The 25549-nt window shown below is 51.0% G+C and overlaps 1 protein-coding gene and 1 long non-coding RNA gene across 4 annotated transcripts; one reads left to right on the forward strand and one right to left on the reverse strand.

The window, feature by feature from the left end:
* Positions 1–461: 461 nt before the first annotated feature.
* Positions 462–3888, reverse strand: FOXF1 (forkhead box F1). The gene is made up of 2 exons (XM_088529124.1): positions 2290–3888; positions 462–974 (listed from the first exon to the last, which is right to left on the reverse strand). The coding sequence occupies exons 1-2, from the start codon at positions 3350–3352 to the stop codon at positions 814–816; spliced, it is 1224 nt and encodes a 407-aa protein (XP_088385250.1). The 5' UTR covers positions 3353–3888; the 3' UTR covers positions 462–813.
* A 13232-nt stretch (positions 3889–17120) lies between these two features.
* On the forward strand, positions 17121–25304 carry LOC148593924 (uncharacterized). Of its 3 annotated transcripts, none has more exons than XR_015913618.1 (3): positions 17121–17268; positions 20602–20771; positions 25224–25304. It is a non-coding gene; the product is annotated as an uncharacterized LOC148593924 (long non-coding RNA). The 3 variants fall into 3 exon arrangements; XR_015913616.1 differs by lacking the exon at positions 25224–25304 and adding an exon at positions 22624–22659; XR_015913617.1 differs by lacking the exon at positions 25224–25304 and adding an exon at positions 21512–21573.
* The last annotated feature ends 245 nt before the right edge of the window (positions 25305–25549 follow it).

Below are 25549 nucleotides of genomic sequence, written 5' to 3' on the forward strand. Positions count from 1 at the left end.
TAATACTGATCAACTGAGACTACTCGTGTCTCGATTATTAGCAACGACAAAAAAAATGAAGAATAAATAACAGAATGAGCATGGCTGTCTCTTTTCAAAAAGTGCCTTATTCTCTCTGCATAGGGGCTGATCCTGCTGTGTTTATGCAGGCAACAAAAAAAATATTAATAACTAAAAAAAAATCCCTCTGAGAGATTTTTGCCGACTGTGTGTTTGCGGCAAAATAAAAAATAAAAGTTTTTTTTTATGGTATTTCTCCGAAGAAGGGGCTCCAACTGAGAGGAGACTGCGGCATTTGAGGGCTCTTTTGCGGCGCTGGGATTCCCTCCGGCAGCCCCGATGGCGCGGCCGGGGCCGGAGCTCGCTGCAGCCTTCGCTTCGTGCTCTGACTGACACCAACCCATTAACTTCTTTGGGAAGGGGGCAAAAAAAAAATTGTCAAACTCTCATTTGTGAAACTCTTAACACAAAATTGCAATTGGGGATCTCGGGCAGGAGGCGGAGGTCTGGGGGCTGCTTTCGGCTTTTCCCCACCCGCCGCAACCCGAAGGGAGACGCAGAAGAAGGCAGAGACCGTCCTTGATTAAAGACACGTGTTGGGAGCCGGGGCTCCCGCCGATGCTCAGCGGAGGCGCCGCGGGGCCCGCACGCGTCTGCGCCCGGCCGCGCGCAGCGGGCCCAGGCGTCCGGGCGCTCCGCGGGGCCGCGCCGAGCCAGTCTGCGGAGCCCGCCGGGCGCGGAACGGCTCCGGGCGGGAGCTCGGTGGCCGGGTCAGGCCTGGGGGGCCGCGGGAGGTGCCTTTTCCGCCCCGTATCACATAACGCACGGCTTGATGTCCTGGTATGTCACTTGTTGGTGGTAATAGGAGCCGCTGCCCGCTGAATGCATGGAGGAGGAGGCCATGGCGTTGAAAGAGAAGACGAATTCCTTTCTGTCGCACATGCTTGGAGACTGGGAATGATACCGCGGGATGCCTGCGGGACGGGGAGGGGGGAGAAAATTGTGAGCCATCGTAATTATATTTAGCAAATGAGGTTGAGCAGCGGGACAAGGCCGCAGGGACAGAGGGAGCCACTCCGCGAACCGTCGCACCTCGCCGCGGGTTATTTTATTATCGCTATTATTATTATTATTTTCCACGCACGCAAATCGTGGGGCCCGCGAGCGCGGACAGGTGCCGAGGAGGAAATCCCCGCGGCCCCGAGGGCTCTCTGCGCCCAGGCGGGACGGCGCGGCGCTTTCCTGCCCGGCCCAAGGACATTGCAACGAGACTGGATTCTTTTTCTCTCTCTCATTTTTCCCCACTTTTTTACTTTTATTTTTATTTATTTTTCTCCATTTTGAGGCCTCGGCGCCCCGAAGCGAGAGCGCAGAGCGCTTCCCGCAGAGCGGGCCGGGACTCAGGCTGGCGCCGAGGCGAAAAGGCCTCCGGTAGCGGAACCATTTCTGCCCTTTCGGCCGCGATCCCGGGACGCCGCAGCCCTCCCGGGAAGCGGGACAAGCTCCGGATCACCGGTCGGGGAGCGGCCGGGCTTCTCCCGCACCACGCGGGAATGAATTTGGAGTGTTTCGGCCACCGCCGGGGCCCTTTCCCTTCCCTTCCTTTCCCTGCGCGATATTTCTCTTTACCCACGGGCCGGGCGCCCCGAGGTTAAGGAGAAACCCGCGGCCCGGAGCTCGGAGCAGTCCCAAGCGGGCGAGAGGCGCTCGCGGAGCAGCCGCTGCCTCCTCCCCAGGCCGCGGCCCGGACCCAGTGAGCCCGGCCCGTGTCCAGGCCCTGCGAGCGCCGCCGCCCTCCCTAGGCCCTTTCGCGGCCGGCCCAGAGCGGACCAGGCTCCAAGGGGTCCCCCTCACCCCGCATCTCCCATCTCGGCCCGTGGACTGCGGGGCCTGGCCCGGGACCGGCCCGGGGCCGCCGCGGGAGGCCCGAGTGCAGACGCTTGCAGCGCCCGGGGGACGAGCGAGGCCACCCCGGCCGGGAAAACGGTCCCTTTCTCCCGCCGTGGGATCGCTCCCGGTGCCGGGCATCCCACGGCTACTGGGATCCACTTTCCCGACCGCGCAGCTCCGCTGCCTCCCACTGATTTTCTCCCAGCCCCACGATCCCCACGGAGTCGCCCCTCTCCCGTCCCCGCCGCACCAGTCCGGGCTGCGGGGGGCCCCTGCTTTGACGGCACGCTAGGGCAGAAGTGGCAGCCCGGCCCGGGGAGGAAAAATCCGTGGGGTCCTGGCCCCGCCGCGGGGCAGCGTTTCGGCAGCGTCCCCGCGCATCCCCACGCGTGTCCTCACCTTGCAGCTCGGCGGCGTTGTGGCTGTTTTGGTGCAGGTAGGGCTGGTCTAGGGAGTGCGAGGAGAGGCTGGACGAGAGCGGGTTGGCCGTGGGGTTGCAAGGCGACAGGGGCTGCTGCTTGATGTAAGAGGCGCCGCTGTTGAGGGCGGCCGAGGCCGAGGGCGCCCACGCCGAGGCCGAGCTGGAGTAAACCGAGTGCGGCTCCATGACGCCGCCGCCCGCGAGCAGCGGCGAGGCGGGCACGGAGCTCTCGTGGTGCGGGTAGTCGCCCGCCGAGGAGCCGGTGCAGCTGCCCATGTAAGAGTGGCCGCCGTTGGCGGGCAGGTGGGGCACGGAGTGTCCCGCAAGGCCCATGCCGTCCACGTTGCCGGACAAGTGCCCGTTCATCATGCCCAAGCCGCCCTCTAGAGAGAGGCTGTTGGGCGGACAGGACAGGCCGCCGGCCGAGCCCTGGAAGCTGTAGCTCTCGGGGAGGTGGTTGAAGCTGAGCCCGTTCATCATGCTGTACATGGGCTTGAGCGCCTGGCATTTCCTCCTGAAGCCGCGCGGGCGCCGGCGGAACGAGCCCTCCTCGAACATGAACTCGCTGGCCGGGTCGATGGTCCAGTAGTGGCCCTTGCCCGGGCGGCCGAGCCCCTTGGGCAGCTTGATGAAGCACTCGTTGAGCGAGAGGTTGTGGCGCACGGAGTTTTTCCAGCCCTGGTAGGAGCCGCGGAAGAAGGGGAAGCGGCTCTGCAAGAACTGGTAGATCTCGCTGAGCGTGAGGCGCTTCGAGGGCGAGCTCTGGATGGCCATGACGATGAGGGCGATGTAGGAGTAAGGCGGCTTCTCCGGCCGCCGGATCCCCGCGTTCGTTTTCTTCGCCTTGGGGCCGCCGCCGCCGCCCGGGGCGCCGCCGCTGCCCGGGGCGCTGCCGGCCGCCCCGGCGGGCGCCGCGGAGGCGGCGTCCAGGGCCGAGCCCTGCGGCTGCTTCTCGGCCACGGAGGACATGGGGCCGTAGCTGCTCTGCGCCGGCGGCGGAGGGGGCTGAGAGGACAGAGCTTGCTGCGCTTCTGCAGTCATCTAGGGCCAGCTCCGAGGCGGCCAGCCCCGGCCCTCCCCCCCGCGCCCCCCCAAACGGCCACGCTGCCGGGGGGCTCCCCGCGACTGCCCCCTCCTCCTCCTCCTCGTCCCGGCCCCGGGCCGGGCTGGCTTCTACCGGGAGGCTTCACCCCTTCCGCGGATAAACAAGCGGACCCCCCCCCCCCCCGCCCTCCGCCGCCTTTCCCTCCTCCCACTTTATCCCTAAATCCCTGCTGCAAAAGGCGGCGGGCCGCAGGGAGGGGGGGCTGCGGGGAGGGGGAAGCGGCTCCGCGGGCCCGTGTCGCGCCCGGTCCCCTCTAGCTGCGCTGGCGCGGCCGCTGCTGCGCGGAGCTGCTTCGCATGGCGCTGGCTGCCGGTTCTGCCCCTAGCCCCGCCGCTCGCCTTTTACTTTATCTCTCGCCGCGGCGGCCGCCGCTCCTTGACAGACGTAAGAGCCGAGAGGACTTCCCCGCCCCGGCCCGCTCGCCCACGCCCACGCGGGCGGCCCCCTCGGCCGCGCTTGTCCCGGCCCCCCCCTCCGCTTCCCCGCTCCCAGCGGCCGCGCCGCTTTTAAAGAGCCCTTTCCCCACCGCCCTGCCCGTTCCGGGGGGCTGCGCTGCGCGGCCCTGCCCGGCGGGGGGGGGACACGCGTGACCGCGGCGCCTCCCCGCTGCCCCCCCTCCCCGTCCCTCCCGGCTCCGCTCGGCTCCAGTCGCTGCCGAAACCCCCGGGCCCCACGCGGGGCCGCGGCGAGGGAAGGGGCCGCGCGGCCGCGGCGGCCTCCGCGCCGCGCGGAGCTTCACCCACTTAAACCCCCTCTTCGTGCGCTCTTTTTAAGCTTGGCGGGCCCGGGCAGGATGTTTATACTGCGCAATGTAAACACGGGCTCGGGGGTGCTTTAATAAAAAGAAATCGGCGAAAACTCCTGCTGCCTCTCGAAATGCCCTTTTTTTTTTTCCTGCCGCCGCCGGTGCGGGGACGGGAACAGGCTCTGGCCCCCTCGTCCGCTCTGCGACTTCTTCGGGGCTATTTTTTGGGAGGGGGGGTGGGGAGGAGGAGATGGAATATAAACCTATGCTGAACGTTTGCAGTTGAGTGCCAGGAGTCCGATGCTCAGCTCCATCGGATGCCACAGGCACAAAAACACCCGAGGAGTGTGTAGGGGGGACAGTTACCAGAGCCTCTTTCCTCCCCCTCTTCCCTTCCCCCCAAAAAAGCCCTTTTGAGCATCCTGCGATCAGGAGAGCTGTCACTCCCTCCTCAAGGTAAGTCGCTTTAAACCTTTGTCACCGTCTTGCGGACCGCGCGTGGAAACTTGTGCCCTGAGGGTGAAAGAGGAGGGGACCCCCGACGGCCGGGGATGCCTTGGTTTTCACGGCTGCTCACTGGGAGCTGAGCAGATGCGCTGGCTGCTGCAGAGCTCGCTTGTAAGGTTGGGGGAAGGAAGATTGGGGGGGGGGAGAAAAAAAAAAGAAAACAAAAAAAGAAGAAAAAAGACACCCCACTACACACACACTGCAGGCCGCACCAAGGTGCTGAGGGTCCCCCCTGCTGCAGCCGCACAGTTCGTGCCTCGACGGAAGGGGGGGGGTGTCACTCCGAATAACATCCCCCCTGAAGTCCCCCATCCTCCCAGATTCGCTTTTAAAGATTTTTTTTTAATGATAATTTAATACCTTTTGAAAGAGAGATAGATACCGATCGGGTTTCCAAAGCGCCTCCACACTATTCGCAAGCAGTTGTTAGTAGCCTCCAGGGCGCCTGTCACATCTGTGATACAACCAAGAGGGATTTAACATCGGGGGCTTTTTTCTTTTCTTTTCTTTTCTTTTTTTTTTCCGCTTTCCATCAGCTCCCCCATCAAACTTCGGAAAAGAAAAAAAAAAAAAAAAAGGAAAAAAAAAAGGCAGCACCGGCTCGCCGGTTCCCTGCGCGAGGGGAGAGGTGGCGCTTTGGGGACGGCGACAAGGAGCCCTCGGTGCCGGGCTGAGCAAAACCTGGGATTTTGGGGCGGGGGGAGACGGAAGCCACGGAAGGACGAGGAAAGGGCGTTATTTCTGGCGGGTTTTTTTTCTTCTAAAAGCGGCGAAAACGCTGCACCTCGGGGAGGGAGCGGCGACCGCTTCGCCGCCTCAAGGCACCGGTGAGGGCAGAGCTGGGAGGGAGACTTCGGGATATTGCTGCTCGTGGGGCAAAAATGTTCCCCCCAAACCCTGTCCCTAAAATAAACCTTTTCTTCGGGAGTCGTTCGCCTTCCCCCGGGGCGGGAGGCGCCGGGAAAGCGGCCGCTCTCCCGGCAGCGCTGACGCTCCTCGCTCCCGAAGCCAAGGGGGGGATTTTTTTTTTTTCTGTATATCCCTCAGCGACTTCCCCCCAATCCGCCCTCCTCTCCCCACCCCCCTAAAAAAAAAAAAAAGGCAAGGAAAAAAAAAGCAAGAGGAAGGAGCTAACTAACTCCAACCTCGAAACAAAAACAACGAGGAAAAAAAGAGGACGTTTCTTTAAAAAAAAATAGAATGTCACCGCGAGCAACATTTGCACTAGGAAATATCTCCATTTCCGTGGGAGTAAAGCGTTAACGGGAGCAGAAATATCTCCGTAGAAATGAAGAGTTTTCCCTTTTCATCCAAACCCGCTCTCCGCACAAGTGCTCTCTCCTCCCCGCTGCCCGGCAGGATCTTATAGGAGTGTGAAGATCTGGTTGCCGGTGTATTTCTTATAGCCAGTGAACATGAAAATGGGAATATATCGTCCTGGGGTTTATAGGCCTCGCCGTGGGAATAGCTGAAATGTTGAAGCGTAGGAGCTCAGGTAAACTGAGCCCGCGAATTTGGCATAGAAGCGCTTTGGGGAGGAAAAGTCGGGCCGTGTTTTCTCTGATGCAGGAGAAGGATCTTGCACAGGGAAGGCACGGGCTGTGCTAGGGCTGGGGGGATAAAGGGGGGAAAAATACGTCGGGAGACCGATATTAGCGACATTTTATCGCTTATAAAACCTCTGCGGAGGGCTCAGAAATAGTCTCAGAGTGAAAACCTGCTTTTGGAGCAGACGAAGATGGGAAGATTTCTTGGGCTGAAGATCCTGGCTCGCAGATGAACGTGACTCACTTTTGCTCTTTTTTTTTCCTCTTGTTTTTGTTGCCTTAATCAGGCCCGCCCCCAGCCCTCAGCAGAGGAGAGTGGGCAGGGGAAAAAAAAAGAAAGAAAATAATAATAAAAAAGAAATAATAATAGAAAAAGGGATCATCTGGTGCAATCAGTCCTTTTAATTCCGGCACTATTTGGGAACTGGGATTTTTTTACCGGCCCGGTCCTAGGGATTATTCCCGGCACATCCTCGCGGCCCCGCTCCGCTTCCCAAACGAAACCTTCCCCAACCCCGTCCCCTTCGCGATTTCCCTCCCCCCTGCTCCACGAAACCCCGCCGTGTTTTGTGTAAAAATAGACAAATCCGAGCTTTCTTCCTTTTTCCTGCGCCGAAGGTATTTTTACTAGCTAATTGCTTAAGTGAAGTCAACTTTGCAGGCAGGCCGTGTGTAATCCGAGTATGGAAATGTATATAGGTAGTATTGTTATAAGCGGGCTGGGTGCTGCTCGGCAGAGGGGCCCAGGGTGTTTGTGCGAGCCCGGACCACCCAGGGCGAGGGGAGTGACCGGCGCATGTCCCTCTCCCCCTGCCCTGTTCTGCATTAACACCGCTCGCTGCAACCCGCTCCCCGGCACCAGCCCTTTCCCTCGTCCGCTTTTATTATTATTATCATTTTTAAAACTCTATTTTATATACATATATTGTTGTTGTTCCAGGCGAGGCCATCGTCTTGGTCCCTCTACCCAAATCTGCTGCAAATTGATGCCTAAACGTTTGCTTAAGGCCGAGGGGGTGCGTTTAGCCATGAGGCTGCAGGCAGGGGGATAAGGACCGGGGCGGGAGGCGAATTTGGGGAAGATGGACGTGCTTTGGCCCAGGTTAAACTGCCCAAGAGGGAACGAGGGGCAGCGGCTACTAACGTGCTTTGCCCACATGCAAACCCCCAGAACGAGAGAGGTTTCTTCTTCGCCGCGGATGGGCACCGCAGCGGGGTGGATCTGGGGCAGATCCTTCCAAAAAAGCTACCCTAAAATCCCTAGGAAATGAGCGAAATGGATCAGATCTGCGCTGTCCCGCTGCTGCTCCCGGGTACACGGCGGTGCAAGGATGGGTGCAGCGCAAGTGATTCCCCACGCGTGTGCGTGTCCCGGGGCGCGGACAGAGCGGCCCCTCGCAGCCCGGAGGTTCGAGGTTGACATAGCCCTGACTCAAGTGTCACCTGGAGGAGTTTTCGGAGTGGGACAGCAGGAATTAGGGATCTGCAAAAGTGCCCGAGCTGGCTCGGAGAGGCGCACGCTGCCTACCAGCCTCCCTGTGCTGGGCAGAAGTTCAGACTTTGGTCAGAAGGAAAAAAAAAAAAAAAAAGGCATTTTACAGTTCCCCCCCCCCGCCTTTGTCTCTCTCTTTTCCCCCTTTTGCCCGTCCTGCGACTTCCCCCCCACCCCAAGCCCACATTTTCCATGACGTCCCTCAATGAAATATTGCAGCACAGGAATTTACAGCCCTCTTCAGCGCGGGATTTTTTAGGAGTTTTCTGGCAGCGCCGAGTCCCCGTAATACAAATCGGTTCCAGCGATAATAAGCTCCGAGCGCTACTACTTAGGCACAAACGCTTCCCACAGAGATCTTTAAAATATCTCCGGGTATTTATATCCCTGCTTATGGGCGCGCAGCTCGACGCCTTTCCCGCAGGGATGCTTTTTGACTGTCCGGGACTCAGACCCGAGCACCAGCACACCAGACCGCAGGTCTGAGCCAAGCTGGCTCCTGGCTCCCAGTCCTCCCAGATAAAACTGCAAAGGTGGCCGGAGAGGCAAATCCAGGTGTAAATCCAGGTGTAAATCCAGGTTTTCCGCGGGGGCACCGGAGCTGGGCCAGGCTGGGGCGCTAGATTCTGTCCCAGAAATTGTACCAGAGTTTGAGCCCCATCGCACACGAAAGGGGACAGTGCTAATAAGATCTAGATCCCAAATAAGCCACCAAATTATCGGGGACTTTAAAAAAAATAAAAAGGAAAAATGAAGGAAAAAAAAAAAAGCTTGCCGCTCCCGGCTCCTTTGCAGAACAGTGTGGCACAGAGAGGAAAAATAAGCCGTGTTGCAGTTTGCAGCTGTATTTTAGACCTAAGTGCCGGCGGGTAAATGAGAGGATTTGGTGCCCGGGGAACGCCTCGATCGCGCTCATTTTACGGGACAGGAATCTCCCCCATCGCCCGCCGTGCCCGGGTCGAGGAGCAGCGGGCGAGGGCAGGATCTTCCCTTCGTTTCCACCTTTATTGAACTCGATTCCTTCTTCTTTTTTGTTTGTTTTATTTTTACCCTTTCCAAACCCTAAACAAAAATCCTCTCTCTATCTCCCCTTCCCAAAAAGATGCAAATGGCACTGCGGAACCCGCGTGTAGGTGCCTGCAGACACGAGTGGGTTTAGTGCTGTGGAAGGCAAGAGCCATTTCCCTCCAAACTCAGTCATCTCGGGGTTTCCAACAAAACGCATCTGCGTGGAGAGCTGCAAGAAATTAAAACGGAATAAGCCGTATTAAAGAGGGAAAAGATTTGCTCGCGTGGATATCGAAAAAAAAAAAAAGCAAGTTGATGCTAAATTGCCAGATTAAATATTAGCCAAGCGAGTGGCTTCATCTCCCACTAAGAAAACAAACCCAGAGTGGACGGAGCTGGCCTGGCCGCAGTCTGCCCATAGAAGTTGCCCCTTTCTCCTTGAAAAGAGGCTTTGGAGAAACCATCCCTGGGGATCTCGTTCCCTCTGCGGACAAGCGCAGCGCATCCCTCCCAGCCCCGGCAGCAGCATCATTTGGTCCACATGGAAAATGAGGAGTAAACGGCCAGGAATTTCCCAGGGAAAATATCCTAGGGGGTCTCCTGCTTGGAAAAAAAAAAAAATCGGAGGCCTCCTGCAGACCTTGTACTGGGGGGTAAATCCTGACCGGGAAGGGTCGAGGGGCTGGGTGAAGCCAGTGCCACCAGACAGGGCTCCCCGTGCGGTTCTCGCGTGGAGAGCCACGAGGCTGGGAGGGATGCGGGAATAGCGGGATTTTCCAGCCGAGGATGCTCAGCAAAGCAGCCTCGCCCCCATATTTCCCTTCCCCTCGATCTGCCAAAGTGGGTCTTCCTGGGGCATCCCCAGGGGAACCTTCGGGGTTCCCGAAATAATAATAATAAAATATCAATAATAATAATAATAGATAGAGAAGGAGGTAGATAGATGGAGGTACATATATATATATATATAGAGAGAGAGAGACCACCTCGAGACATTTCACAAGGTGCTTTGCTGCAGAGACTGGGCTTGATACCAGCCCCCATAGCAAACGGACAGCGCCAAGAGGGACTAAGGAAACTCGCTCCCACTCAGAGCAGTGGGAAAGGCCACGACATCGGCCGGGCTTGGCCCCTGCTAGTCCCGTGGCGACTTGCTCTGCCCCGGACCGGGCTCAGCGAGGCCAGGCTATAGAGCTAGAGCTGTCGGAGGGAAAACCGCTTTATTTTTAACCTGGTTTCCACATTAAATCTCGCGTCTAAACTCCGTGCCACGCCAGCCCAAAGGGGGAGTTTTGGTACTCGAATTCATAAACACCGTGAAAAATCCCCTCTGTAAACAGCAGCAGCTCCCTGCTCGCGTCGCCCCTCTGCACAGAGAAGTGCACAGGGTTTTCTTTGGAAGATCTCCTGGCAGAAACTATTTTCCAGCATCTTTTTTTTTTTCTTTAATAAGTGAATTTCCAGTTAATGGTGCCTCACTTAATTGCTAAGCCCCGGGAGCTCTCTAATCGCACCAGCGAGCTCTGCAGCCGCGCTACGGGGTGTTGCAGACTCGTGCCCTGCCTCGCTTTGCAGTTGCCAGGGCAGGGAGTTAAAGGACACTAAAAATTGGTTAATCATCTTTCCCACATCCTTAGAAAAACAGAAGAGCTCGTCGTAAAACGATCCGCTTTGGACGACTGGCCCCTGGCTAAATATTATGAGCGTTTTTTTTTTTTTTTTTGGCTTTAGAAATGTTCTGCACGGAATGACGTGCTTAGCTGGTATTCCGAGGAAAGGTGCTCAGTGGTTATATGAAATCTCTGATGCAAAGTGCGGAAACGCATGTTAGCCCCTGGAGTTTCACGATTTATATTATTTCGTGGGGATAAAGCTCCTAGGAGAAAGGGGTACATCAGTTTTCCCGTTGCTTATCGACGTTTCTTAGGGCAGGGGGTGTGCGTGCGTGGAACCTGTTGAGGAATGAAGAAGAAAGCTGGAAAACAGAGGAAGAATCTATTAAATTCGAATAATGAACCTAGAAATTATTACGCTTTTCGAAATCACGATTTGAATTCTAAAATGTCGCAGAGTGTGTAAGCAAAACACCCTTAGCCCCACGCTCGTAATCTTCCTTAGATTCCAGTCCTTGAATAAGGACTTTAAATCATTCTGCATTCAATACAGTGAAAATGGGGGAATGACAGAGCTTCTGCGATCCCGTTTGGGCAGCAGGATTTGGGAGCTACCTGCGAGGAGAGGTGCTGAGCCGGGCTGTGCTGTGATTGTGTTCCCTGCGGGATCATTCTTTTCCTTTTGGAAAATCTACCTTTCCTATTTGATTCCAAGCACTGTGGGGCTTTGGACAGGGCTGGGGGGCTTTGGTCGCGCGGGGGCACCTAGCTCCGTGTCCCTTTGCTGCGTCGCCCATGTCTCGGCCCCGTGGCGCCCCACGCGTGTGCGCGGCTGCGGAGGAGGCTCAGCCCCACGGGGACGTTAGGGGTCTCCCGGCCGATATTCCCCTGCTCTAACAAATACGCAGCCGCTATAAACGCTGGCATCGCGAAAAGGGACATTTATTTGGGGACAGCAGCGCTGCCCGGGGGGATTTGCGCCTCCGCATCTCTAAAAGCTGCTCCTGGAGCTCCTGTTGGAGCTTCATCCTCCTCAGCGCGAGTGTTAGAATCAGTAAGGAAAGGAGAACATAAGTGCTTCCAAATACTGAAGATACACAAATAGATACACGCTCCTGGAGAGGAGAGAAAGCAAGAGAGAGTGAGAGAGAAAAAGAGAAAGCAAGAGAGACAGAGAGAGGCAGACAGAACGGAAAAAAAAAAAAGAAAAAGAAAAAAAAAGAAAACAGAGAGACGGAAAAAGAAAATGAAATAAAGGGAAATATAGAAAAGGAAATAAAGAGAGGAAAATAGAAAAAAGAAAAATAAAGGGGAAAGAAAAAGAAAAAGAGAGAAAGGGGGAGAGAAAGAGAGAGAGAGAGAGACGAAAGAAAGAAAGAAAGAAAGAAAGAAAGAAAGAAAGAAAGAAAGAAAGAAAGAAAGAAAGAAAGAAAGAAAGAAAATGGGAGATGGAGAAGGAGAAGAAGGAGAAGGAAGGAGAAATAAAAGAGAAACAGAAAAAAAAAGGGAAAAGAAAGAAATGAGAGGCAGAAAAATAGAGAGCAAGAAAATGAACAAAAAAAAGAGAGAAAAAAGAAAAAGGGAGAAAGAACATGGAAGAAAGGGAAAAAAATGAGAGAGGAGAGAAAAGAAGAGAGAGAAAGAAAAAGGAGTGAAGCAAAGAATTTCCTCTAAACGAATAAAGGGAAAAGGGGAATACTATCTTTCCCCACAAGAGTGAGGGGCTCGAGAGGCAGGCGGAGGAGCAGGCTCCCAATGCACCAGCAAAGCGCCCGCAGACGCTACCTGCTCCGCGCCCGCGGCGCTGCCAAAGCGAAGCAGCAGCCCCTAAAGAAGATTCCTTAAAAAACATCCCCGAAGGTCTTAAAACAGAAAGGAGAAAGAATAAAATCCTAGGCTGGGGCGGCGGGTGGTAGGGTTTATTTTTTATTTTATTTTATTCATTTTCTTTTCTGAATTTGCGGCGTGTGAGCCGCGCAGCACCCGCCTTTCCCCGGGTGCGGAGCCGCAACGGGCGCCTCGATTTAACGCGCGGCTCCGCGCCCGCGCTGCAAGCGGCGGCACCGGCTCCTCGTTTGCTTCACCGGCTTGGTAGGTGGCCGTGTATATTTTTGTTGAAGTAGTGTTTATGTTAATGAAAAAGACCGAGATTACAAACAGACCACTGAATGCCCGGGATGTTGCTGCCGGATTGGTCTAAGTTGTGTACTTTAAACCTAATCAGTTGCTGTGAGCAAATACGACTTTTTTTTTGTATTTTTAGCAGAAACTTTTTTTTTTTTTTTTTTTTTTTTTTTTTTTTTGTGCGCGCTTCGGGGAGACCGGGCCGCTTCTCCCCTTTCCGCTGCTGTTTTGCCGCAAGCTCCGAAGCGCGTTTGCCCATCGCTGCCCGTTAGATGTTTCGGCTCTAGGCATCCAAACCAACTCTCAAAAATTAACAGAAAAAGAAAAATCAACGAAAACAAACCCTCCTGCTTGGGGTCCGACCCCCAAAGCTCAGGTTCCGCTTCTGGACTCCAGTGGGGAAGGTTGGGGCTTCGCTCCTCTTCCCTCCATCACCCTCACCCTGAGGATGGGTTTTGGTGCCCCCGCGGCAACCGTGTGTTTGGGCACCTTGATTTTAGCGGGGGGAACTGGAGACCGTGTGAGGATGGATTTTTCTCTTTTTTTTTTTTTTTTCTCATTTTTTTTCCCCGAGGGTAATATATGTGTGTGTGTGTGTGTGTGTATGTATGTGTATATATGTATATGTGTGTATACACACACACATATATATATATATATAATTCCAGACTCCCTAAATACTTCGTGATCAGGAATTCTGTAATCTTACTGCACAAATTAAATATGTGTATGTATAAATACATATACACATATACATATATCGGGAGAAAGGAGACAGCAGTGCTTTGCCTATCTACTCTTTCTTCGAACTCAGAGCCTGAGTTTGGGCTCATTTTGATTCTTAATGCTAATTAAAAATCTCCAAAATTCGCCTGGGCAGCCCCTCACCTCCCTTTCCCAGATATGTCTATCACGTTCAGTGTGCTTCAACGGCTGCTACATATAGGTACAAACCATATTGTTTCTTACAGACTTCTCCCGCAGTGGATAGTTGCCCGACTTGGAGTAATTCCCCCTTTGGTTCCATGGAAAAGAGGAGCGCAGGGATTTCTCCCCGCGGGCGAAGCGCTTGGCACCGCGCTCCCTTTCCGCACTTTCCTTTTGTGGGCAAAAAGCTCTCGGTGGAGAGAGCCGGGCGGACCTGGAGGATTTGTGCCTGCAGATATTTTTACTACTGTTATGATCCCTCATTGACTAGGGTTCAAAGAAAAAGAAAACGAGGCGTAAACGAGTCCCCACTTGAAGGACACATTAGCGGAAATTAGGGAAACCTTTGCAGAAAACAGACTGGGGAGAGAGTGGCGAGAAAATGCCGAGGGAAAAAAAAAAAAACACATAAACGAGAAAACCTTCAACCCCCACCCTCTCACCCAGTGCCTCATTGGAACTAAAGGCGAGGGGAGATTCGTCCTGGTTTCGGCACCAGCGGAGCCCCCGAAAATTCGTTTTTCTCCCGTAGGAATTCAGCCGGGGATGAACTCATCTCCAGGTGGAAATGGGGCATTCCCAGAGCGGTGCTTTCTGGCGACCGCGAGCAGGATGGGGTTCGTTATTCTGCCCTCGTACCTGGAATTAGCCCTTTTCCATTTTTATTTATTTTCCCCCTAGAAAACGGCGGCTTCGCCTAGGAGCATTAGGTACCCCCGTCGGGTTGGGATTGTTTGGGAAGCAAACGGGTGTCGGAGGGACAGGTAGGCCGGGGGTCCGGGAGCCGGCGCGGAGGCTGCCCCCGCACATACACACGCACACACATGCACACACACATATACATCCACATGTGCATCCACACACACATATGCACACTCGGCATCGCTAATGATGCCGCATACCCGCTCCGCGGTGCGAGGCAAGAGCAGATGAAAGTGATGTCACATTAATGTCAACTAACAAGTCGAGCCCACACAGCCTTGATTGCTCTTATTAATCTTGCCAATTTGTCTGTCAGCACTCGGCTAATCCCTAAATAGCCTCCAACAGGTGCTTCATGCTTCCGTCACGTCCATGCCCCCCCGGCCCAAGGCAGCCACCCACCTTTCCCCCCCGAGCCCCGGGTCTCTCCCCCCGGGATGTTCCCTTTCCCCTCCGAGGGCTGAGGGGAACGAGGCCACTCGGCTCCTCTTGTTTAGTCTGTCCCAAAGCGGGGCCGGAGATCTGGGTTTCTCCCAGGGCCAGCGCAGGGAGAAATGGAGGGTGGCGGAGGGGAGTTACCTGGGGGCAGATTTATGTTGAGGGGGAAAAAGGCTTAAAAGAAAAGGTCCCAATTGCAGTTGCAGTGGAAAAGACACATTATCCTGCGAACAACTTTACCCCACCATCAATTCTGGGTGAAGTATTTTCATTACGACGTTATCAGAAAATCCACTGGCTTATTATAGTGTGTATTTAGCTATAAAGTCCCAGCTGGGTACTGAATGAAAGATTAGAACTATCATGCTCAGTCTTTGTAAGGCTGTTATTTAGTAGCCAGGTCTTAAACACGGGTTTTATATGTAGGCTCTCCTTGAGCTGAGTCCAGACCACCTTCCCCTTTCTGAATTAAAAAACTAATAATTAAAATAAAAAAGCTTTAGCTGTGCTTGACACCTCCACTTCATTAAGCCGTTCACACAGAGCCCTCTGCATTGCACCTCTCTCCTGCTGCAGTTCACCTGGGAGATGCTGTGACTCAAGGATGAGCTGCCAAACATGGCCTGGGTTTTCAGAGGCATCCTCGACCATTCCCCTAAAAGCCTGGTCCAAAGCGGTCCGAGTCACCATGGGAAGTTTTTCCACTTATTGGGCTCGGGGCTCAATTCATCATTAACCCTTGGGTCCTTCAGATCAGATCCTAAAAGCTCTCAGAAACACAGCTCACAACTGCAAGCTGTTTCACTCCACCTTGACCTGGATTTATTATCAGGAGACAGATAGATTTTCTTTCTTTTTCTTTTTCTTTTTTTTTTTCCTTTCTCCTCAAGCCATTTATTTCATCCAATAAGGCTATCCATCACGGTACACTGGAACCGACCTACGATCCGAGGATATTCTTAGATACGCAGCATGTCAGGAAACGGCTAGCAGCCCCGCATGATGCAAATATTTGGATGACCGAGAGGTAGGAAGGATTGTCCAAATGTTTACTAAAGGCTGTTGATAGCCTAAGGATTTATAACTGGTGTATAATGTCTGCCCCCACACAGCTCCTCTAGCAGGTGCATCCAGTTTCAACATGACACATGGTATGTGCATGCTCTGGGAAAGGAGGTGAAGGAGAAAGACAGCTCCATGGGTCTCAGCTCCCTTTCCCCAACTCTGGTGAAGTTGCTCCCTGGTTTTGAGCCTCAGGAAAGACAAGAAAGGATCCCAGGACCAACTCCAATGATGCAGAGCCCTGGTAGCAATTCAAACTTTTGCCAGCTTCTAAAAGCAAAACCCAAGAAATGAATAGGCTTGATTAGAATTTCATAAGTGAAACCAATTCAGACTCATCAAAATATTCCCTATCACAGTCCTTCAGTGTTGTGTTGGAGGAAATTCATGACATTGTTCTAGTTATTGTTCTTGGCATTTCACTTCCTAACTTCCACCACCGGGATTTGATCCCTCCTGTCTCGCTGAGCTCTACGGTAAGCCCTAATTGCTGGTAGAAGCCTATCAAAAGTGTTAACAGATCAGTTTTAACCATTTCTGGTGTTGAAATAGCTGCAGTTTTCCAACAACGCTCCACACGCAGCTGGAAATAACCCTGCTATCTCTTGCTGAGAGGCCTCTCTGTCTTTGCTTTCCTCTGTTTCTCTGCACAGAGCCAGCAGCAGATCCCTGTCGATCTGCTGGCCGTGTTAACAGCAGGAGATGACCCCCCAAAAGAGGAATTTACACCCTAGATAGACCAGGTTGCCTGGAGATAGAAACAGCCATGGATTTAGTGCCTTGCCAAGGCTGTGTAGAAATTGGGAAGATAGAAAATGAACTGCGGTGTCTTGATACCCCCAGCCCATGACCTGCTGCCCGGGAGCTTCAGGAGTCACTCGCAGGGTCCAGGGGGGCACTTGAGGGCTCTGGTCCAGCCTCTGGGTCCAGGCAGGTCTGTCACCACCAGGAGATCAAGTCGGCCAAGGGTTTGTTTAGCTGAGTCTTGAAAACCTCCAAGGAGAGGGCATCCAGCAATCATGGATATTGACAGTCCTTATCACGGCAGCCGCAGAGCTGTCAGTGCCCTCGCGTCCATCTGACCCGGTGTCTCGAAGTGTTGGCAACGCAGCTGCCTTTTGGGCTAAAAGCATTCCTCACAACCACGTTTCCGAGTCCCTTTCACCTGCAAAATGGGAGAAATGAGCAGAAAATCGGGTCTCCGAAGTCTGGCAATCGCTTTCCCTGCGTCTCTCCTGCAAGTTTCGAGCCTGTGCTCGGAACACGGACGCGTGCCGTCGGCGCGCTGCGGTGTTTCAGACAACGTGCTTTTCTTAGTAACGAGCAGCAATTGTATCTGCTGCAGAAAAGCCTTTAATTCATTACAGCCCTGGACTAGTAGAGTTTGCTGACTGCTCAGATGGGCGAATACAATGGCCCTATTGTTTTGCCAAGGGAAGATTTCTTAGTTGCATGCTGTTGCGTAAACTGTATGTTTTCTATTTGTTACCTGATTCATTTCGATGAGTTTCCTTAGATGGACTTCAGACTGTTTGTCCTACTTGTGCTGCAGCAATGAGAGAAGCTATCGGTGGCTGTGGACCAGATTATTAGTGTTACCTCTTTTGGCTTGTTTAAAAAATAAGAAGAGAACTTGGTGTTCTTCTCAGGAGTGGGAATTGCACAACAAAATATATGGGAAAAAGAAGTAAGTACTCAAATTCCAAAGTCATCTGCTGTGCTTGCTGAAGGTTTATGATATATTAAAAGAATTCAGCCCGGTTTTGATGTCACATTCTCAGTATGACCTTAAATGTGGAGTCATAACTCAGACTAATCTGGGCTCATCTCTCCTTGAACCTATTTCTCAGCAATCACCCAGCAGTGCTGGAAAAGCCTTTCCTTGACAATGTTCTTGAGCGATAGACTGGTTGCAAGGCAGGGGGATGCAGGGTAAAGCAGTCACATTTGTTTAAGTGTCTGGTTGCTGGCTCCAAATTCCACTGGGGCTTGTGGCACCTGGACTGGGCATCTCAGGAACCTACAATGCAGGTGTGGAGAGACTGAGGGTGAAACGCTAACTTTGGCATCTCTTTTAATGCAAGAATGACTGTTTCTGCGAGTGTGTGCACCATTTACCTCTCCATTATAGCAAATTTGGTCAAATCACACACATGGCAATGTGGGCTTGGAGGCTGTGAGAGAGGGTTCATGGGCCAGACCAGAAGGGAAGTTTGGGCAATATATAATTAGTTGTTTCTCTAAGGTGAGCCATTATTAAAAGATTGAAAGTTTTTTATCCTGTAGGGTTTTTTTTCCTGGCTAATCTGCCAGGGAACATATAGGTCACACTGTAACTCCACTCCCTTGGAGTAAATCACAGTGTGGGGCTCCTTTATCTTAACCAGAGACTCTATGGAGGAATGTTGCACTGTCCAGCCCTCAGGCCACCCACCCCTGATCCCAGACTTCAGCATCTGCTCCAGGCCCAAGCTCTGACCCCTGGGAGACTTTTGCAAGGTCAGGAGGTTGGGTGGTAAAGGGGGAATGGGGAATAGCAGAGAGATATTGGAGGCTGGTTCTGCAAAGAGATTTCAAGGGGGAATGTTTACACTGGCCATTAAGTGCAGACTTGAGCCTGTTTTCCTCTGCAGATTGGCCTCCTATCTGCGTTTTTGCATGAGAGCAGGCACACACTCTGTCCCCACTTCAGTGTTTTCTGCAAGAGGGTGCCCATGCACTCTCTGCACCCTCATCCTTGGCCATGCAACTTGGGCCAAATGGACCAAGGCAGGATCTGACAAGGCAATCAGCCCTGCAAGGTAGATATCTGGTCTGGGGCTCTTTATGAGGCTGCCCTTAGCATGAGCTATGACTAAGACATTGTGGTGTGGCCAAAGACACATAAACCACAAGCAGAGAAGCCATGTGGATGCCACATAGAGGAAGGGGAGAAACAGATCTGTCAGATGGGTGTCTGTCTGAAATGGATGGATGTATCAGTCGATATATTGCTTTCATACAGCAGACAGTACTTCTTTCAATGTCACGCTGTGATGAATCAAGCCCTTCATATTTGTTAGCAGAAAGGATTATAGAAATAAATGCAATTCATTGCATTTCTTTCAATTCATTCAATTCTTGCGATGAATGAACAGCCAGAATCCGTTCCATACACATGGACAAACCATTCTCTCCTGGGTGGAAACTGTTTCCTTTAGAATCAGGTCAAAAATAATTTAATCTGAAGTTTCTTTGTGCAGTTTTTGTTCACTTTTGCCTGGAAGGACAAAACAACCACGTTCATCCAAGAAATTTCTTCAGAAGAGTCACCAAGCATGATCCAACTGTTCTCCAGGAACGAGGTGGACTGTTTCTGTGTGCATCACACGACCTTCCTGTGAGACAAGAAAAAGCTCCAAACAGAATTCTACTTTATTTTTTTTAATTAAAAAAATGAAAATGTTATTTTTCTTTCTTTCTTTCTTTCTTTTTTTCCACAGCCATTTGTGTAAAATTCCTTCCTTAATGAAGAGGAGGATGTCTTTTTCTTCTTCCATAAGAGCTGATCAAAGAAGAGATGAACATGGTCAAAGAGAAGGTGACAAAGGAGATAAGATGCTGATCCACTGCCCAGTGAAATATAGAGGCCAATATAGAGGTTTTTGTGCTGTTTTTTTCCCCCTATCTACTCATTAAAGCATGCTACTCCCCAGTTTCTGCTTAGCTTTCTGAGTGACTCATTTTGAGACTGGACTGAGCCTTGTGTCAGGGAACTCAACCCTGTCGGTCGCTCTGCCCCAGGTACTGAAGGGTATTTAGATCACTCTGATGGCAATGGAGACTAGTTCTAAAAAGACACTTGGTCACCCATGTCAGAACATGTGTGTGAGCTCCTGCAGTAGGTTGGGGCTCCTTCCCGCATGGACATCTCGATGGAGAAGGGAACAGCAGCATCTTTGAGGCCTCCAGGCCCTCCCTTCCACAAGGGCTGCACTTGGTGGCAATCCTGTCTCTGCGGTACCGAGCGGCCTCCCAGCTAAACCACTCACAGGGGCATTAGACCCTGGACTCGGTTCCCTTCCTCGCCTTTGCCTTCCTCCCCAACAGCCCCTGGGAAACTCCATGCCTCGTTGTGCAGCTGTTTGGCTTTGCAAGGGAAAGGCTCCCAGATGTGCTGGGGAGGGAGTGGGCAGAGTCCCGAATTCCAATCTGTGCTGTGTGCACTCTTTGTATATTTTATTTTAAGGAGAAAATATGTAAAGAGACCTTGGAGAAAGGCCGGGGAACCAGGCATGTCCCTGGCATGTCCCCATGTTGTGAGCACACAAACCGCTGGCCTAGGAGGTCCTGCACGTTATCCGCCCTCAGCTTTCCTTTGGCTTCGAGAAAAACTGGCAGCTAAGGGACCTTCCAGGATCAGAGGCAGCTGACGTCCATTCGTGTCACACCACAAGTCCCCAGACTCTCCTCTGGAGAAGGCTCCAGGCATCCAGGGCCATTGAGGATCTGGACCTGACCCAAAAGTCAGGGAGCACAGCAACACCTAAACACCCATGCTGGATACTTTTGACTCATAAAACATGTGCCATATCAGATCAATAAATATTTACACACTCATAAGCGTGTTATGGAGCTGGTTTCACTACATTTTAAGTGCATTTAACCACGGTACTTGGTAGTTACTTGATTATTGCGTGAGACAATACATTTATGAAGTGTTGGCCTTCATTTAGTTACTAACCTCATTGATGTATAAAACAAAAATGGTATGAAACTAATTGTTCCCATGGAAACAGGAATCCAGCAAATGATTTCATATCACAACTTGGCAAAAGAAAAAGAAGAAACTTCTGTAATTGTTCCCATTAACCAAATGCAAAATATTCATGCTCAATCTCTACTACACTCTGTTTCACTTCTGCTGTGAATTAGGGGAGGAAAAGTCAGCACAGAACCACATAAAAAGCACTGAAACAAGCTGCACTTTACTGAGCATTTGTAGTTCTGCCACCAAAACAATTTTCCTTCTGCTTTACAGGTTTCTGGCCAGCAACACAGGCTCTCAGAGTCCGCTGTTCATGCGGAGATGTCATGCACAGAGTCTTGAACTGTACAAGAGCTGCACATGGAGGCAGAAGAAGGACATGTCCTACCACGCTGTGGGACTGAGCAGCACAGGTTGGAGACAGGACAACTCTCACTTCAGCGGTGAGTGCTTAGAAACTGGACTTCAAAAGCAAACCTAGAAAGTCAACTTAAAAACCCAGCTTTGAGCATGAGCAGCCAGGGCCCTCCCTGGCCCTGGGCAATGGAGCTGATGCAAATTAACTGGTGTACAGGAGGCAGAGGGAACCAGCCCATACCTCATCTTTACTCAGATTTTCCCCTGTTTTGACCATAAAGGATACTGAGGGCTGGAGCTCAGCTCAAGGACTATCTTGCTTTGGAGATATTTCCTCATCCTGGTGAACTCAGTGAGAAGCAGTAAGTCCTAGCAAGTTGCTCCATGTTTCAGATGTCATGGACCATCACATGCATGATCAATCTGCTTAAATTTTATCAATTTTAGCACATTTACCCTGCCCCTGTGCACCTGTATGGAAGTGTGCACCTCTTGTGCACCCTGCCATCTCTCAGGATGGAGACCTGGCTGCCCACCTCCACCATCAGCCCCTCCTCACGTTGGCACGAGGCTCTCTGGAAGAAGGGGAGATGCTACCTGCCACCTCACCAACCTGCTTCGTCCAGGGAACAGCCACAGAATGCACTTCCCATTGGGCTAATTATTGCTAATTGTGCCACTTGGCTATCTCACCAGCCTCACCCGCACAGGCTGATAGGGATATCAATGAGATAAGGAGTGTGCAGATAGCACAGGTAACGGCTACAGGCTGTCAGCTTGCACTGGGGACAACTGCTTTCTAGAAGGGCTTATCTCTTGCCACCAGCTATCGAGAGCTCCTGCATCACCAACATCCTAAGGACAGAGCGGTGCTAAGGCCGGGTGGAGAGGAGCTGAGCATGCTCCTCTGAGCCCTTTAGAAGATACTTTGGAAAATGCATTTTGGTGACTCAATATTTGCAAGCAATTAAGAACAAACAAACCGAAAATCTCCTCAGAACAAATTGGCATTCATTTTAGAGTAATTCTTTGAAATTTATTTAACAAGCAGTTTATTAGTTTGAGTTGTTTTTTGTTGTTGCTGGTTTAGCACTATGGAAATGAAAGTTTCACCATTTCTCTCTTCTTCCCTGCTGTCTTTCACAGAGAAATGAATTATTATTATTATTATTATTCTTTCAAATTCTATATCTCTCAGATCTTTTGCCCCTACATTGGTCTGAGCAGTAGGTTGAAATTATTATAATCTATTTATAAAAGTGGAAACTTGGGCCAAGAGTAATGGTCATTCTGCAACATTTTCAGAAAACTGCTCAGAATTGAATACTTGACAATTTTGCACCCAACTGAGAGAAGTCTCGTACGGGAAGTATCAGACTTCTGATCTACTGTCTTGTATAGCTTCTGTCTGCACATATCCAAGAGTACATCACACCAGTGCTGCCCATCTACATCTTGTCTTTGCTGAGGTCATTCAGTGCTTGTAGCAAGGATTGAGCAGCCCTATCTCATTAAGCAGGTGGCTCAACAGAGGCAAATGTGCTTCACAGCTTGTGCTTCATGGCCGTCAAAGCCATGCAGCTCATACACCTGAGAAATTGCTTTGCTCCTGTAATTTGAGTCTTGAGATATTTTCCATGCCAGGTATCTCCACATGTAAGAGCAGAATAGGAGACCTGGAGAGACAGACAGGGAGATCTTCCTCAAGGTGCCTCAATCATCTGCTCTTCCCTTCGCCTCACAGAGTTCAGTCAGCTTTCAGTTTGGTTTCAGTTACCAAAGTTTCTCAGCCCATTGCAGTAAAGCTCCTAACAGTCTGTGGCCAGCTCTTTCTTTGATAATTCCTTTTCTCCCATTTGTTTATCTCAAGCACTGAGCTTTGTTCCAGGCCCAAAACCAAAAGCCTTTCTACCCTGTTCTCTTCTTGACTTGTTGCAGATGTAACGAAATAAATCTTTAGAAAGAACAAACCTTAACTTCCTCTCTCCCGTCTGATTCAGTCACAAACCCCAGGAAAGAAAAATAAATCACAATGTGAGCTCACCCAGTCCTGGAGGATACCACATCTACTTCTGTAGGCCACGGTTCAAATTGGATGTGTCCATCCCTCAGAGGGGTCAGAGTACACAGCTACTTAATCAACAGCATCAGCCCAGGGTATCACATGAAACGGGCCACACAGAGCAAAGCCATATGCACTTCTGTGAGCCAGAAGCTCATCTTCTCAATCCTTTCAAATGATCCACATACTTTTTTCCCCCCTATATGGTCTCACAATGGGACAAAATTCAGATAATCATGAAATCCATATTTTTGAATGCAGCCAAAGTCAGGGGTGGACAAAAATGTATTGTGATGGTGCAGAAGTGAGGCTGACATGATGGTCAGTGCTGGCTGTGAGCATGATGGAGCTGTTGATGCCTTCACAGAGGTTGTTTCTCAAGCACCAAAGGACAATATGCAAAGCTGGCTGTTCCTCACAGCCTGGCAGTTTGTTCTGCCCCAGAGGTCTCTTCCCTACCACTTGAGTCACCCAACCGTTATCAGAAAGATCAGCTGAAGCGTGCATCCCTTTTCCTAAATTGCCCATAGTAAAAAAAATGAAATGTCCTTCCAATAGTGAGAAGATGTCTCCATGGGAAAGCTGTGATGTTGTTCCACCAACCTTTGAAGTTCATCACTGAATATAACTAAATTTGGTGGTTTAACAAATTACTGTTTTCAACCAATCTGCCAGAGGTCCATGTATACCCTCCACACCTGTCCCAGCTGTGAGGAAAAACCCCTCAGCTGAAGCCCCATTCCCCTTCTCATGGCTTTGCCCTTGGATCTGATAGTCGGTCAGCATGTGCTTGCACCATCCAAGCAAAGGGGGCCAAGTCCTCCAAACAAAGAGGGCCAAGCAAAGGGGGCCATTGCTCAAGACAGGGGACCATCTCTTAAGACAGGATTTCCAATGTTTGCCTGACTGTGTCTTCAGTTGATACGGGTCTAAGTTGAATCCAGACCTGTCTTGAAGCTGGGAAATACTGGTAATGTTTAAAAAGGGGTCACCTGGGTTTATACCAGGAGCATCTGGTTCATTGTTTCTTATTCCTTAAAGACAGTCAGTCGAAGACGTGCAGAGCTGCAAATCGCACTGAGGTCAGAAGACATTCGGGTTCCTTTTAGTCCCAGACCTTCACTCTGGAGCGATGAACTAAAGCTTTCATTTTTTTTTTCTTTCTTTTTTTTTTCTTCCTTTTTTTTTTTTCTTTTTTTCCTTTTTTTACAAGACATCTTTGCACATTTGAAGCAATTCGTACTGTTAACATTGAAGAAAGTGTAATTAGACACTTTGAGAACTGGAAGGAATTAACTCCAACCACAGACCGTTACTCAGACTATTATTTAATAATACTTCCCAAATGTGCAAAGCACTTAGTTTTAAAATAACAGGAAAGGAGCATAAGTCCTTATGGAGAGTTAGGGCTTTGGCTCAGGGAATGCACGCGCACGAAGAAGGCAAAAGCCAAGCTCCAGTGCAGCTAGATGAAGGCCACCTCTGTGCCACCCGATGGGTGCCCAGGTGTCCACGGGGGACAAACCAACTCCGTGAAGGGTTCAATTCACAGCCCACAACTCTGCGACCCTTGAATGGCTGGAACACAGTCAATGCCAGCAACAAGCCCGAGGTGCAAAGAGCTGGATGAGAGGAGATCTCCTCCAGTTCCAACATGCCGAGGAAACCGCTAAGAAATTGCTGTTTTCCTTCTTCTGCAGCACCAGGCAAGGCTGTTGACTCACCCGCAGCTACGGAGGCCTGGCTAGAAAGAGATTATTGTGATTTCTGTCTGTTCCTTTCCCTACTACAAAAGGCTCCATTCATTGGGGTTAATTTTGAAGGGAGAGCAAGGGGTATCAGTAGCATGAACTGTATCTGGATGTCTCGACCGCATTGCAGCAAGCCGCGCTTGTTGGCCTGTCCAACCCCCTGAAACAGATACCTTTCATTTTAATTTTTTCGTGGATCATTTCTCTGATTCTAAACAGAGGTATCTTTTCTGGCTGTGGCAAGTTTAAAAAGTACTGACGAAGCAGGGAAGTCCATTTTCACAGCAAAAACAAGAGGCCATTCAAAAAGCATGAAAAAAGGTATTTCTTGAGGCAGATATATACATTTCTTCTGCTGGAATCAACATACCTATATTCATCTACCTAAATACACACATGTATATGAAATAAGGCTGTGTCCAGGACACTGAACTTCTGCCTTATTTCAAAAGACTGACCAAAATGGATTGTTTTTCCCCCCCCTTTTTTTTTTTTTTTTAATGCATAAATGATGCCTGATTTGCTTAACTGCCATTGGGGAGCACAGCCGGGACTGCCTGTGTGTGGGAAGAGCTACAACATAATTGCTTTCAGCAGAATATCACTGTAGTCTATAATTAAAATATACAAGGTTGCCAGATTCAAAATTTTTAAGTGATTTCATCTGTATTTGGGTGATTAGGTCTGTCTGAGCTGCTCATTTAAAATGATACTTCTATTTTCAGCGTGCAAAATGGTTCCTGGGCACAAGAAAAAGAAATATCCAATAAATTTGACCTGTCCTTCTTGTAGCCTCCAGGGAACCACCTAGGAAGTGGCTGCACTCAGGCTTTGCTGTGGAAACCATCATCAAAAGCTACTTGGGAATTGCTGTTTTGGAGATGGGTTAGAAGGTGTTGAGCAAGGGGAAAAAAGGAAGGAAAAAAAGTGGTTAAGAAAATCTGTCACCTCCTAAGTCAGAGTGACAATTCCAGCACAGTGTTTATGCGTGGTAGTAAAAATAAATTGTCTGAGACTGATCGTACCTACATGCCACCCGCCAGGCAGCAGG

This window comes from Tinamus guttatus, unplaced genomic scaffold (genome assembly GCF_059628265.1).
Source record: "Tinamus guttatus ecotype Peru unplaced genomic scaffold, ASM5962826v1 Tinamus_guttatus_pri_ptg000323l, whole genome shotgun sequence".
In the NCBI taxonomy this organism is placed as follows: domain Eukaryota; kingdom Metazoa; phylum Chordata; class Aves; order Tinamiformes; family Tinamidae; genus Tinamus; species Tinamus guttatus.